The following is a 13548-nucleotide window of genomic DNA, read 5'->3' on the forward strand; positions in this document are numbered from 1 at the left end:
AACATCCACCACTGGATCTGGAGGGAGAGTAATTACAATTAATTAATTACAATTAATTAAACTGGATATTCACAAGTCCAATGGAAGGCACCCAAGAGTGCTGAGGGAGCTGGCAGAAGTCATTGCTGGGCCACTCTCCATCATCTTTGAAAGGTCCTGGAGAACAGGCAAGGTGCCTGAGGACTGGAGGAAAGCCGATGTCACTCCAGTCTTCAAAAAGGGCAAGAAGGAGGACCCAGGGAACCACAGGCCGGTCAGCCTCACCTCCATCCCTGTAAAGATGATGGAACAGCTTGTTCTGGGTGTTATCTCAAAGCACGTGAAGGAGAAGAAAGGTATCGGAAGTAGTCAACACGGATTCACCAAGGGGAAATCACGTCTGACTGATCTGATAGCCTTCTATGATGGCATGACTGGATGGATAGATGAGGGGAGGGCAGTAGGTATTGTCTACCTTGACTTCAGCAAGGCTTTTGACACAGTCTCTAACAGCATCCTCATAGGGAAGCTTAGGAAGTGTGGGTTAGATGAATGGACAGTGGGGTGGATTGCAAACTGTTTGAAAGATAGAGCTCAGAGGGTCGTGACTAGGGAGACAGAGTCTAGTTGGAGGTCAGTGACAAGTGGTGTTCTGCAGGGGTCAGTACTGGGTCCAGTCCTGTTCAATATATTCATTAATGACCTGGGTGAAGGGATAGAGTGCGCCCTCAGCAAATTCGTTGATGACAGAAAACTTGGAGGGGTGGCTGACACACCGGAAGGCTGTGCCGCCATTCAGCGAGACCTGGACAGGCTGGAGAGCTGGGCGGAGAGAAACCTTATGAAATTCAATAAGGGCAATTGTAGGGTGCTGCAGCTGAGGAGGAATAACCCCATGCACCAGTAGAGGTTGGGGGCTGACCTGCTGGAGAGCAGCTCGGTGGAAAGAGACCTGGGAGTCCTGGTGGACAACAGGATGGCCATGAGCCAGCAATGTGCCCTTGTGGCCAAGAAGGCCCATGGCATCCTGGGGTGCATCAAGAAGAGTGTGGCCAGCAGGTCGAGGGAGGTCATCCTCCCCCTCTACTGTGCCTTGGTGAGGCCGCACCTGGAGTACTGTGTCCAGTTCTGGGCTCCCCGGTTCAAGAAGGACAGGGAACTGCTGGAGGGGGTACAGCAAAGAGCCACGAAGAAGATTAGGGGACTGGAACACCTCTCTTATGAAGAAAGGCTGAGGGACTTGGGTCTCTTCAGTCTGGAAAAAAGACGACTGAGGGGGGATCTTATCAACACTTATAAATACTTAAAGGGTGGGGGTCAGGAGGATGGGGCCAGGCTCTTTTCAGTGGTGCCCAGTGACAGGACACACGGGTAACAGGCGCACACGCGAACATAGGAAGTTCCATCTCAACATGAGGAGGAACTTCTTTCCTTTGAGGGTGGCAGAGCCCTGGAACAGGCTGCCCAGAGAAGTGGTGGAGTCTCTATCTGCGGAGACATTCAAAACCCACCTGGACATGTTGCTTTGCAACCTGCTCTAGGTGACCCTGCTCTTGCAGGGGGGTTACTAGATGATCTCCAGAGGTCCCTTCCAACCCCTACCATTCTGTGATTCTGTGTGATTCTGTGAGAGAGGAGTGAGGCAGAGCTGAGAAGGTTTTGGAGGTGTTTGTGGGAGCAGGGCTACAGGGGCCTGAGGTAGCCAGCCAAACGGCTGGACCGAGGCACCCAGGAGAACCCATCAAGGCTGGACCTATTACTGCTTGCGGGCAGATGGGCGAGAAGAAGCCCTGTGGCCAGCAGGACACTCTCTTTCCAAAGAGGAAGCTTTCTTTGCACCACATGTGATTTCCCTACGTGGCTGTTTCATTTCTGTGTCTGCACCTCTCCTGCGCTGGGTTACACGGATGCCTCTCCCAGGTAGCTCAGACTGAGTCCTGCCCGGGGACTTTGTGGCAGCATGGCCCTGCGAGGGGTGGCTCTGGCCTTTCTCCTGGTCCTTGCCCCTCAGCTGCCTGCAGGGATACAGAAGGACCCTGGCCCCAGGAACCAGGGGGAAGCCAAGGAAGCAGGTAAGGGTGGGTTGTGCCTCTCTCTTACAGGCAACATTTTGCTGCTGCTCTCCCCGCACGTTTGCTACGCAGCTTTACCCCCTTCAGCCCACAGCGTCTGTGCTGGGGAGGGCTGAAGCTGGTCCTGAGACACCTGGGCATCCATTGGGTTGTGGTGGGGTGAAGCCTTGGTGCGCTGGGAAAGCCCCTGTGGTCATGGGAGCTGCAATGTCCCTTTGAGGAGTGGGCAGTGTCCCTGGGAGCAGGAGGTGGCCTGTTCTTGTTGCACAGACAAAAGACAAAGCCGGGGTACGTGGCCTTGCCGGGGCAATCAGAGCAGCATCCCGTTCACAGGGGAAGGTGGTGGAGATGCTCAGCAAAGGCACGGGGAGCCGTGAGATGAATCCCTGTGTTAGCTGGGATGCTGCTCTCTCCCATAGTCCCCATGGTCAGTGAGCTGTAGTTCAGTGGGATTGTTCTTCAGCAGTGTTGTTCTGTTGCTTCTGCCTGCCAGGAGGGCTTAGGGGCACCTCTTGGGTCTCTGCTGGGCTCTTCCTATGGAGACGGTGGTCTTTCCCGTGGAGACCGTGTGCTGTGTGCGAGGGTTACCAGTACCTGTTGAGGTCCCCATGGGGCACAGCAGGAGCAGTTGCTTTTTGCAGCAAGGTGTGGGGGTCCTGAGGTGTGAGTCATTCCCTCTGGAGGGAAATGGGAGCAGAAGTGGCGTACCAAGACATTGGAGGGGTCATGAGTCATGTTACCCGTCATTCGTGGCTGGAGGGATGCTCCCCTTCCAGCAGTACCCTCAGCTGTCCAGGGCAGGATGGAGCCTGTTCCTGTGATCCCAGCGGCAGCTCCTGGCCCTTTCTCCTGTTCCCTACAGCTGATCCCTGAGAAGGCCTGTCAACAGTCACAGCTCTGCCCTCCTTGGCCTGAGGCGTCCCAGCTGGGGGAGGCTGTGATGGGCTCGGTAGAGGCATTGTCTCTGAGCGGCTGGGGGAGATGTCTTGGATCTGCATCCGTAGAAGATGTGTGGGACACCAAATTGAAGTTCTGGCTGTTATCCTCTGCTGTGTCACTGGTATCTGCAGCACCAAAGGAGGACATTGGTATTTGAATTATGGGATTGTAGATTGTAGAGCACCTCAGGGACATCCAGCCTTTGGGACCTATTTCCTGACAAGAACCAACAGGAAAAACCTGTTCCTCCCCACAGGTGGAAATCTGCTTTTTGAAGCATGTTTCGTTTTCCTGCCGCTGAGGGTTTTCCTCCCCGATAGCTGGTGTCCCTGGTCAAACTCTTGGTGCTGGGCAGGTCACCCAACCTCTGCTGGGGTGGGAAGGATCCTGGACGTCACGCTGGGGCAGGAACATGAGGACATGTGGACTGCTTTAGGGAGATTAATCATGGGAGGAGGGAAGGTGCGTGTTGTGGTTGTCTATTTGGGCTCAGACTGAGTCAAGGCTTTCAGGTTTGTCAAGGCTTTTCGCTGTTGCAGTGAAGTGTGTGATGTGAGGGTGCTGGAAGGGACGCATGTGCAGGCGAAGAGGTTTCCTATGTGGAGAACACACACGATCGCAAAGGATGGGGCTGGCGGCCGCTGTCCTTTGCGGTGGAGGTCCAGGGTGCAGGGTTGAGATGATGGCATGAAAACCTGCTAGCAGATAAGGGAAGAGTGGCACTGCCCCTGTTCCAGTGTAAAGGCTTGCAGCCCCATGAGTGCCGGCTGGCAGGAAGCGGTCAGTTGTGGAGATGCGTGTGGCTGAAGAGGGGTGTTTCATGCTAATTTAGTGGAGGCCACCTGCTACCACTATGCCTTCTCACAGACTTGGTTTGCAGTGGGTGAGGAAGTCTGGGTGACACGTCTACCAGAGCAGGAGAAGGCAGGCTCGCTTTGGGTGAAGTGCAGAGAAAAGGCTGTGTGTGCAGCGTGGGATGTGAGCTTTGTGTCCTGTGCTGTCAACGTAGCTGTGGGGGTCTGAGGGCAGGCTGTTGGTGCTGGAAGATGCCTCGAGGGGCCACGTTGTGAGTGTGTGGAATGGCAGCAGATGCCCACTGGGTCTGATGCACTCCCACAGCCTCTGTCTTTGTGGAAGAGAGAGCAGGAGAGAGCGGCATCCACCGAGCTGCTGGATCCCGCTGGCTGGGATCCCTCTGCAGCACGACAGTGGTCAGGAGAGCCTGCAGATAACCCTTCTGTGCTGCACCTGAAGGCGCAAGGACGGTTAATGCACCTGGGGTGTGGGGCCTCATCCTGACAGGTGCTCATCTCTGCCAGCCCTCTGAAGTGAGTGAGACCAGCAGCCCCCTGGACGGGGCCTCCTCATCCCCAAGGATGATGCCAGAGCCTGGTGACAGTCAGGGCTCTCCCTGTTTACCTTGAACCAGAGCAGCTGTGCCCTGACTGATTTGGTGCAGCTAAGCTGTGCTGGGGATTACGTGCCATTAGTTCCCTACATCATATGCATTTCCAGTGGGACCCAGACCTTGTGGAATGGGACTGCCACCTGCACGGGTACGTGCAGCCCCTGACCCCTTGGGTCCTGAGCTGGCAGCAGATGGGGGCGACAGTCCAGAAACGGGGGACCTGGATGCCTCAGCTTTCCCCCATGTCCTGGCAGTGCTGGGGCATCTTTTGTCTCAGCACCTTATTGCAGGCAGCTGCTGGGGGTCTGTAATCCTGGGGAGAGGTTCAAAGGCAGGAAAACTTCTTGGCCAGTGTCTCCTGCCTCCAGATGGAGAGCTGCAGCTGTGAACTGGAAGGAGCAGGAGTAGGTGGAGGTGTTCACCTTGAGGCTTTGTCACTTTGTGCTGCTTTTTTCCTCAGGAAGCTTCTCTGGGGTTTGGGTGAGCTCTGGCTGGGGAGGCTATCACTGCTGCACTGCTCACCTGGGCACGAGTGGGGCCAAGAGAATGGGGTCTCAAGCATCCCATGGGTGGTGGGACACAGGGGAGGCTTGGGAGTCCTGGAGACAGGGATGATTATAAGGCCTGTCCTCCTGAACAGTGCCTGGCCACAGGGTGGGAGCAGATGGACTCTTGTGTGTGTCAGGGTGAGTGCTCAGAGTCACAAGGAGGGAGAGCAGTGCCAAGCCTACTTCTCTGCAAGCTAAATAAGCCATATTCGCTCAGTCTCTCCTTGTATCTCTCTTGTGTCAGGATAGAAAACCTCATCTTTTCAGCAGTTTTGGGACTCACAAATACCCTGGCAAAGTCTGGGATGGGGAAGTGCTCCCCTTCTAAGAGCCATCATCAGTGCTGCCTGGTGACCACAGAGTTCCCCGACATCCCTTACAAGGGTCAGCTCCAGCTGAGGTGGGGCTTTCCTAGCACCAACTCTGCATGCAGAGGCAGTGCTTTTCTTGCTCCTTTGCAGCCTCACCTTCCACCTCCTATATACTGCTTCTTGTGCTGCAACTCAGCTCCCTGTTTAGCCAAGCCGGACCCTGAGTAGTTTAAAAAAGACGTTGTCCGTTTTCTCACCTGGGAAAGTGCGCACACTTGCACCACAGTGTCACTCTCTTTCCTAGTCTTGACTCAGAGTCTCCAATCAGTCCCTCTCCTGTTGCCTGTTGGATAGGAAAGCTCTAAACAGACAAGTAAGCTTCAACTCCAGCATGCCACTGCCTTCTGGGGTGATGTCCTTTGAGTTGCATACACACAGTTGCCCCCTTCCCAGTGTGCTGATGTCTGCCTCCCCTCTGCCAGCATCCCAGTGAGACACAGGCTCCACTTTCCCACAGAGCAGAGAATTTATGGGTGCAATGAAGATCTGGCAAAGAGCTCTTCAATCTGTCTTCCAATGCATGGGCATCCCCGGTCCCTGAGAAGGACTCTCACACTTTTGTCCTGACAGGAAAGTGCACAAAACCCCAGTGGGATAAAAGAGTCCAGTTTGTACCAAATAAACGCAGTTATGAAGAGAATGAAGAACTGATGCTGACCTGCCCTGGAGATCTTCAGCCATCCGTCCCCAAGGTCAAATGTTCAAGGAAATTTACGGGAATGAGTTCTGGAGAACCAGTCTATGGAGAGGCCTGGTGGGGCAGGAACAGCACAGGTGCTTGGATGTACATTGAGACAGCCGTAGAGTGTGTTGGTAAGTGAGGCAGCAGCAGCTCTCCCATGTCCCCTCTCTACCTTCACCCTTGACAGCTGGTTGTGATGTTGCCCAGGTGGGCAAGCCATCAGCTCTTGCAGTGGTTCCTGAGCAGGCCAAACATGGGGCCCTGCTGATGGGCGCCAGGACCTGGAGTAGGATCTGGGGCCAGGAATGAGGTGTCCACGAAGGTGCCATGGTCCTTGCAGCACCTCCAGCTGCCACCTCGGACTGCACAGGTCTATGTGTGCCCCTGCCTGCTGGTGCAGGTGAGGGACCCTGGGGACATCTTCTGCAGCCCCAGGAACTGGTGTGGAGGGGAGTGAAGGGAGCCCTGAGTGCATGGGGCTGGGTCAGCCCTTGGCATTTGGGGCTGGAGGCTGTGGGAGATGCCCCTGGGGGAAGAGCAGTGCCCTCCCTCAGGTGATGGGAATGTGGGCTGCCCCGGCCAGGCACAGAGCCGTGCTGAGTGTGGGGATGGCTGTGTGGAGGTAGCCCAGTGCTCAGGGGTGGTGAGTAGGGAGAGACAATGTAGGAAACTCCCTGCTGCCGGCTGTGGTAACACTCACTTTCACCTCTGCCAGAAACGTGCCAAAGGCCCAAGTGGGACCCCAGACTCCAATTGGCACCAGACCAGGAGAATTACAAGAATAATGAAGAAGTGGTGCTGAGCTGCCCTAAGGATTTCCAGCCATCCTTCACCCTCGTAAAATGTTTGGGGCAAGACCAGGCCACCAACAAATGGAATCCGTTATACAGAGACCCGTGGCTGGGAAGGGGGAGCAGGGGTGACTGGATCCACATTCAGTCTGGCGTGGAGTGCGTTGGTAAGGAAGACATCAGGAATTCTCGTGGCTGCCCTGCTCTACCACAAACCAAACAATTGCTCATATGCCACCACCTACCCCTACCCTACTTTGTTACCTCCCACCCCAATTAACACCCACTGTCACCTCTGCCAGAAACGTGCCAAAGACCCCAGTGGGATCCAAGACTCCGGCTGACACCAGACCAGGAGAATTACAAGAAGAATGAAGAAGTGATGCTGAGCTGCCCTAAGGATTTCCAGCCATCCTTCACTCATATCAAATGTTCAGGCGAAGTCCAGTCCATCAGTCATGGGAAATCAGTATACAGGGAAGCCTGGCGTGGAAGGGACAGCAGCGGTGCCTGGATCCGCATTCAGTCCAACGTGGAGTGCCTTGGTAAGGAAAGTATCGGGAGGTCTCCTGGCTGCCCAGCTCTGCCCTTCCCGAGCAGGGGAAGGCAGGCTGTGTGTGCACAGCGGGTTTTGGGCTCTCTGCCTGCCCAGGGAGATGGTGGGTGCTGCTGAGGGCTGTGTCGAGTCAACCCCTGAGCCTGCCCTGTGCTTGCCCCAGGGCTGCGGGGGACCCTCTGTGGGGATGTGCCTGGTGCCAGCCTCAGTCCCTGAGGGTCCCGGTAGGAAGGGGCTTTGGGATTGGGGTGGGGGCAGTGGCCAGAGCTGTCCATGCCAGGCCAAGACAGAGCTGCGAGGATGCAGGGCTCCAGCCTGTGGTTCACAAAGGATTGGGAGGTTTCTGGTGTAGGTACATGGGTGACTTGGGGCTCTGTGAGGGCTTCTGGCAAGGGCACGTGCCGAGGGGAGGTGGGCCACCGTGCTGGAGGTCAGACAGTCATGTGTGGTAAAGGTGGCCGAGAGCCTCATGTCAGGGTCTGGGGGATCACAGGTCCGTGTCCCCTGTGTGCTCTCAGCCCGTGCAGTCAGGGCAAAGGCCTGGCCTCGTCCCCATGTGCCGGTCTCCCTTCCTGGTCCCTGCTACATGCCATCACTGCAGCAGCCATCTTTTGGGCTCAGGCTGTGTTGCCTTCTCATAAAGCCTCAAGATGTTGTGGTCCTCCATGAGGGAGGCCAGGGCCAGCTTGTGCTGGTTTTGAAGCCTGGGACGACATGCTGAAAGTCAGGAATGGGACTCACCACATGCCCTGTGAGCCCTCAAGCTGGGCCACAGTGAGAGGGCTCAGGGCTGGTTGCCTGCAGACAGCTGCAAGCATGGGGAATATGGGGACACGGGTGGGAGGGGAAGGGGATGCTCCTCCTCTGGATTCTTGAGCAGGGGCCATGGGACAGCTCCATGTGTGGCCCAAGCTCTCAGGGTGACCTGCCCAATCCCCTTGTAGCCTCTGCCAGCCCTTGTTGTCACATGTTGCCAGGGAAGACCAATGGGTCTGTGAGGTCCCAGGCCAAATATTAAGCACTCCATCCCAGTGCAAAGTTTGAGCACTGGCACTGTGGCCCGAGCCTCTGGAGCTCTGTCTCCTCCTAGACTTTCCTGGGAGGCCTGGGGGAAGCAGCACAGGGCCCTTCTTGCCCTCATCCCCTTCCTGGGGACATGGTGTTGCAGGGCTGCTCTGTGTGGTGTCCTGGAGCTCCATCCCTCAGCCTGCTGTGCCAGGGAGGGCATCCCCTGCTCCATCCTCTGACATGCCCGGTGAGGCCACCCTCCGTTCTGCTAATGCCTTCCCATCTTTTTGGTGCAGGGAAATGCCAGAAGCCCCAGTGGGACCCCAAGTTTCTCTTTGACCCAGATCGGGTGCTGTACAACCCAAATGAAGTGGTGAAGATGAGATGCACTGAAGGGTACTGGTCTTCTGCTATGGAAATTGCCTGCGTGAAGCTGTACCCAGATCAAGGCTCCCTGATTCCTCGCAGCGGCTGGATTGTGAGGGAACACACAGGCCGCTGGCACCCTGTGGTGGGGAACCTGACCTGTGTGGGTGAGTGAGAGGACCAGCCACCCCCCAGTGCTCACAGTCTGTTCTCCCCAGGCAGGGAGAGCGGTGCCACATGTGTCTCACAGAGTTGGTGCCCTGTGCTCGGGGTGGCCGGGCCATGGCATGGACATTCACTCCAGAGAAAAATGCTGGTGATGCATCCCAGGTTTGTGTCTGCGCTGTTGTCAGCTGGGGCAGCCAGCACAGCGCCGAGGGGTTCAAGTCCTCACTGCTGCACACAGGCAGTGTGCCCAGCCCAGCCAGATGGGTCTGCCTGGAGAAGAACATGAGAGTCCAGAAAAAGGAGGACAGGGTCCTGGTCTGGCCGATGGGTGTTTTGGCTAAGTCACTGCTGGTGTAAAAGGGACAAGCACCAGACCAGTCACTAGCCGCAGCTTCAGAGAGGCCTCAATTACTTGCCCTTACTCTCCCAGAGTCACTGCATCACCCAGAGTACCCCTGGGAATGATTCAGGGCCAGAGAAGGTGCAGGCGGTACCTGAGTGTTGTCTGGGAGAAGGCAGGGTAGCCTCATGCAGACAGGCTGGTGAGGGAACGGTGGGGATGATGAAGGTTGGCTGCAAGGCTGGGAGGAGAAGAGAGGGGATTGACCTTCTTGCAATGTTTCCTTCACAGAGGACTTCCAGGTTGTCCCTGGGACCTTGGAGATTTCCAGCATCAGCATCAAACTGAACTGGACCTGCAGGGCTCCTGAAATCTGCCAGCACATGCGGGCCACATGCCGTTTGGCTGTGCCTTCCTCCCCTCCCTGTGAGTCTGAGGAGGTGAAGGGAGAGGAGATGCTCCACGGCCAGGAGGGAACACTCACCTGTCCCCCTCTGCAGCCCTACACTGTCTACAGTGTCACCATCTCCCTGGCCCCCAGCACAGTCCTGTACACACAGCTCTTCACAACAAAGGAAACAGGTATGTGTCTGCCCACGTGACAGGTAAAGGCGCCCTTCATCCAACAAAGCATCTGCTCCCTGCAGTGATGTTCCTGGCATTGGGACTACTCAGAGCCTGTGGGGCTCTGGGGAAGGGGTTGTGCAAGGGTCTGGAGCACAGCACATCCCCTCCTCACTATTCACCTCCCCATCTCACCATTGCTGCTGTTGCTGTGGAACATGCAGCCTTTGTGGGGGACAAACCCTACTTGGGCCGTCCCTTTGCAGCATGTCCCCTGGGCCAGGAGCTGCCTGCACCCTGTTGTGGGCACAGACCCTCCTTTCTGGTTCGATGCATGACCCCATCCTCCTGTGCTTCCAGTGCCGGACAAACCGAAGAAACTGTGGCTGGATCCCAACACAGGGTCCCTCTCATGGGAGCCACTGCCTTCATGCAAAGGGAAGATCATCGGATACCAGGTACCGGAGGACCAGGGACTCCCCACGGTCCCCCTCATGTTGCCAGGCACCTCCGTGCCTGGAGCTCTGTGCAGGCAGCCTGGGGAGAGGTGTGATCCCTCCTTGGCCAGGGCACACCAGCTCTACACTGCTGGTGTTTCTGGTGGGGTCAGGTCCCCTGCTGTCCCCAGCCAGCAGTAGCAGCCCCACTCTGCAGAGCTGCCCTGTGCAGGAGCGGGAGGAGGGTGCTGCTCCCCACCAGCTCCCTGTCCTTCCTCTAGCTGAACATCACGGCGAGGAGAGCGCAGGATGGCAGCTTCCTTGAATTCAAGCAGGTGATGGTGAACCAGTCTGTCACTCAGTACACGCCGCCTCGTCAGGCACCTGGCAGCAAATACACGGTGACAGTGCAGGGCCTCACGGTGGCTGGTGCTGGGTCTGCGTCACTCCTGGAATTTCAGACCTACGTCTCAGGTAATGGTTGTTTTGCCCTGGGTCTGGTTGAGGTGGCGAGCACTGAGTCTGGAGCGGGTTCCAGAGCTGTGTGTGCACGTACCCTGTACCCACCAAGAGAGGGGCAGGGAGCGTGGGCAGCCTTGAGAGCCTGACTCCACGGTGGGGGCTGTGGGGCTGGGTGAATCCTGCTTCCAGGGGGTCCATCACCTGGTCCCCAGAGCACCTGCATCGCTTCGGCCCCTGGTTATGACTGTGAGAGCAGAGCTGGCCCCTCTACTCTTCCACTAAAGAAGATGATGATACCCATCCCTGCATTCGGGTGCATGAGGGGCTCAAGGTCAGCACGAGAGCTGCTGAGTCTGGGTCTGTGTCTCCTCTTGCTGTGCACAGCCTGGTTGAGAGGTGTTCTGACCCTCTGGTTGTGTATGTGAGACGGGGCAATTCCCTGTGGTCCAGAGCCTCCGTCCCTCTTCCTTGCCCAGCAGACGTGAGGGCAAGGGAAGACCGTGCCTCGCTGCCTGTCCCTGGAGCATCCAGCACAGCAGAGCCTGGACACATGTGTCTACAGATGTGCACGCCCCCAACACCAAGCTTGGGGCAATGGCTGGCACATGGTCCAGACTGGCACCCACTCCTGGCTGTGTGTTAGTTGCAGGGCAGCATCTGGGCTTGTGGCCAGGGATGGTGGTGCCGGTGGTGGTGGTGGTGTTGGTGCTGGTCGCCCTGTCTGCAGGGATCCTGTGGTTTGTGCTGTCCAGGTGAGTAGGTGGTAGTCTTGGGGTCGCTGCTCAGCCTCGGGCCATGCTGTGCTTTGGGGCGTCGGGGGATTGAAAGGGCATTCTCCTTGCTGCTCCCATCCTTCTCTGGGTGCCAAGGACACAGCTGGCTGTCTCACTGTGTCTCAGTTGTAGGGCTGCTGGCTGGGGCTCATGACCATCTACCTTGGGGCTGGGTCAGGGACCATGTATGCTCAGAGACGCCATCCCTTGTTGCTGTTGCCGCCACCAGTGCTGTCCCTCTGGGATGCTCGTGAGAGGCCCAGAGGGAGGATGTGCAGAGCTCTCCATGCCTCTGCCTCTGAGTTCTGCAGAGCCTTGGGCCACCTCGTCCTCTCCCCTGACTCAGGACTGCCCTTTGCCTTCCCAGGAGAAGGAAGGCCTTGCCCAGCAAAGCCGAGGAGGACCATTACACAGGTATGGCTGCCATCACAGAGACAGCTGTAGGGCTGGCGTAAGAGCTGTGAGAGGTGCAGGTCTGTGCTGGGAGAGCCTGGCCATCGGGAAGAACATCTGCATGTCCTCTTGCCCTCCGGTGGTGGCTGCAGGCAGTCCAGCTGTCTCTGCCTGACCTGCCAGAGCTGCATGTCCTGCATTTATTATCCCCAGTTGAGAACCTCCTCCAGCTGGCTCTTCCAGCAGCTCTGGCTGGGGTCTCCAGCGAGGGCTGGGAGCTGCCCCTTGTGCTTGCCCATCCCTGGGGGAGTCAGTGCCTCTGCCGAGCGCCACTGTCCTGCTGGTGTGTGTCCCAGCATGTCCTGCAGCCTCCAGGGCTGCCACCTGCCTGCATCTGTCCTGCTCCTTCTCCCATCACCGCGGGGCTCTCAGGCTGTTTCTGTCATCCCACCAGAGCTCCAGCCCTATGAGAATTTGGATATTTACTGTGTGGTCAAGGACACTCTTCTGACAGGAGAAAATGCAGGTAGGACACGGAGTACCCTGCCTGTTCCCATACATGGCAGGGAGAGGGTGGAGAGTGGCAGCTGTGGTGGTGTGAGCTCCCCACGCTGCCGAGGGCATGCAGCAGCCTCTGCCCTGGGTGCTGTTGGTGTCCACAGGTAAAGGTGTCCAGGCTGGGGAGACGTTTCCTCAGACCCTGGCTGTCTTGGAGTCCCCAGGAGACTCTCAGAACAGTGTGGGAGAGGAGAAGATGGGGTTGACGTCCCCGGCTCAGTGCTGATGGCCACTTCTCCAGGCTTGGTTTTCCCAGGCTGGAAGCAGGACCTCATATAGCTTGTGCTGGGTTATTGCTCCCTCTCAAATTTCCTCCCTCATGAAGCATCTTCTGTCACAGATCAGGAGCAGCCCAAGGCCTGAGATGACGCGCTTGTGCCAGCAAGGATGTGTTCTGGCAGTCCTCCAGTGTTCTGGCAAAGTTCTCTCATCCTCATCCTGGTGCCTGCAGGTGTCCTCTGAGACCAAAGCAGCTCGCTGGGTCCCAGTCCCTCTTTCCGCACTCTGTATCCCCATATCCACGTAGACCCTGGCCTCTGCTTGAGTTTGGTCCAACCGTGCTGCCCTCGTAGCTGTGCTGCTGTGTCCCAACAACCAATAAATTGTTCTGGTTTGCAGGGGCTGCCTGCCCCACAAAAGCTCCCACCTTGTCATGGTTCCTCCCTGTTTTGGATGTGAAAGCCCTGTCCCTGTGGAGAAGCTTGGGCTCAGCTTCTCCTGCCCCTGGCAGTCCTGAGGACGCACATCTGAGAAGCTACATGCTCCCAGCATAATGTTTTGTGTTCCTGCTTTCCCTCCTCCCCATCCTACAGGTAGCGTGGTCTCGACTAGGTCTAGCTGGACCTCTGTGTTGGTCTGTGACCTGCTCTGTTGGTCTTGGTGCTCACTTCCCCTGCTGTGAGGTACGGTTGGCCCTGGCCCTCTTGGGAAATCCCCACCCTGTGCCCTTTGGGAGCTGCTCAATCTCAGCTGCGGCTGCCCCAGCGCAGCCTCCAGCAGCCACTGCCTCTCTGGCTCTCTGGGATACTGGTGCCTGGTGCAGCCTGGATGCTGAGCAGCAGCCCAAATGTTATCCTTGGTGAGGAACACACTGCTGGAAGAGGTGTGTTCGACTACTCTCTTTTCCAGCCTTT

The 13548-nt window shown here is 57.1% G+C and overlaps 1 protein-coding gene across 1 annotated transcript; it reads left to right on the forward strand.

The window, feature by feature from the left end:
* Positions 1 to 1879: 1879 nt before the first annotated feature.
* LOC128903087 (uncharacterized) lies at positions 1880 to 12641 on the forward strand. The gene is made up of 12 exons (XM_054186992.1): positions 1880 to 2051; positions 5888 to 6130; positions 6715 to 6957; positions 7093 to 7335; positions 8651 to 8887; positions 9520 to 9810; positions 10153 to 10250; positions 10511 to 10703; positions 11335 to 11443; positions 11832 to 11878; positions 12312 to 12383; positions 12520 to 12641. Exons 1-12 carry the CDS (start codon positions 1940 to 1942, stop codon positions 12639 to 12641), a joined length of 2010 nt encoding a protein of 669 aa, XP_054042967.1. The 5' UTR covers positions 1880 to 1939.
* The last annotated feature ends 907 nt before the right edge of the window (positions 12642 to 13548 follow it).

The sequence above is a fragment of the Rissa tridactyla genome, chromosome Z (assembly GCF_028500815.1).
Source record: "Rissa tridactyla isolate bRisTri1 chromosome Z, bRisTri1.patW.cur.20221130, whole genome shotgun sequence".
Taxonomy (NCBI): Eukaryota; Metazoa; Chordata; class Aves; order Charadriiformes; family Laridae; genus Rissa; species Rissa tridactyla.

Bases quoted from the DNA above. Each gene is read 5' to 3' on its own strand.
- LOC128903087 (XM_054186992.1), top strand. From the start codon at position 1,940: ATGGCCCTGCGAGGGGTGGCTCTGGCCTTTCTCCTGGTCCTTGCCCCT. The intron at 6,958-7,092 runs GTAAGGAAGACA...CACCTCTGCCAG, and splicing joins GTCTGGCGTGGAGTGCGTTG to AAACGTGCCAAAGACCCCAG. The intron at 10,251-10,510 runs GTACCGGAGGAC...TCCTTCCTCTAG, and splicing joins GGAAGATCATCGGATACCAG to CTGAACATCACGGCGAGGAG.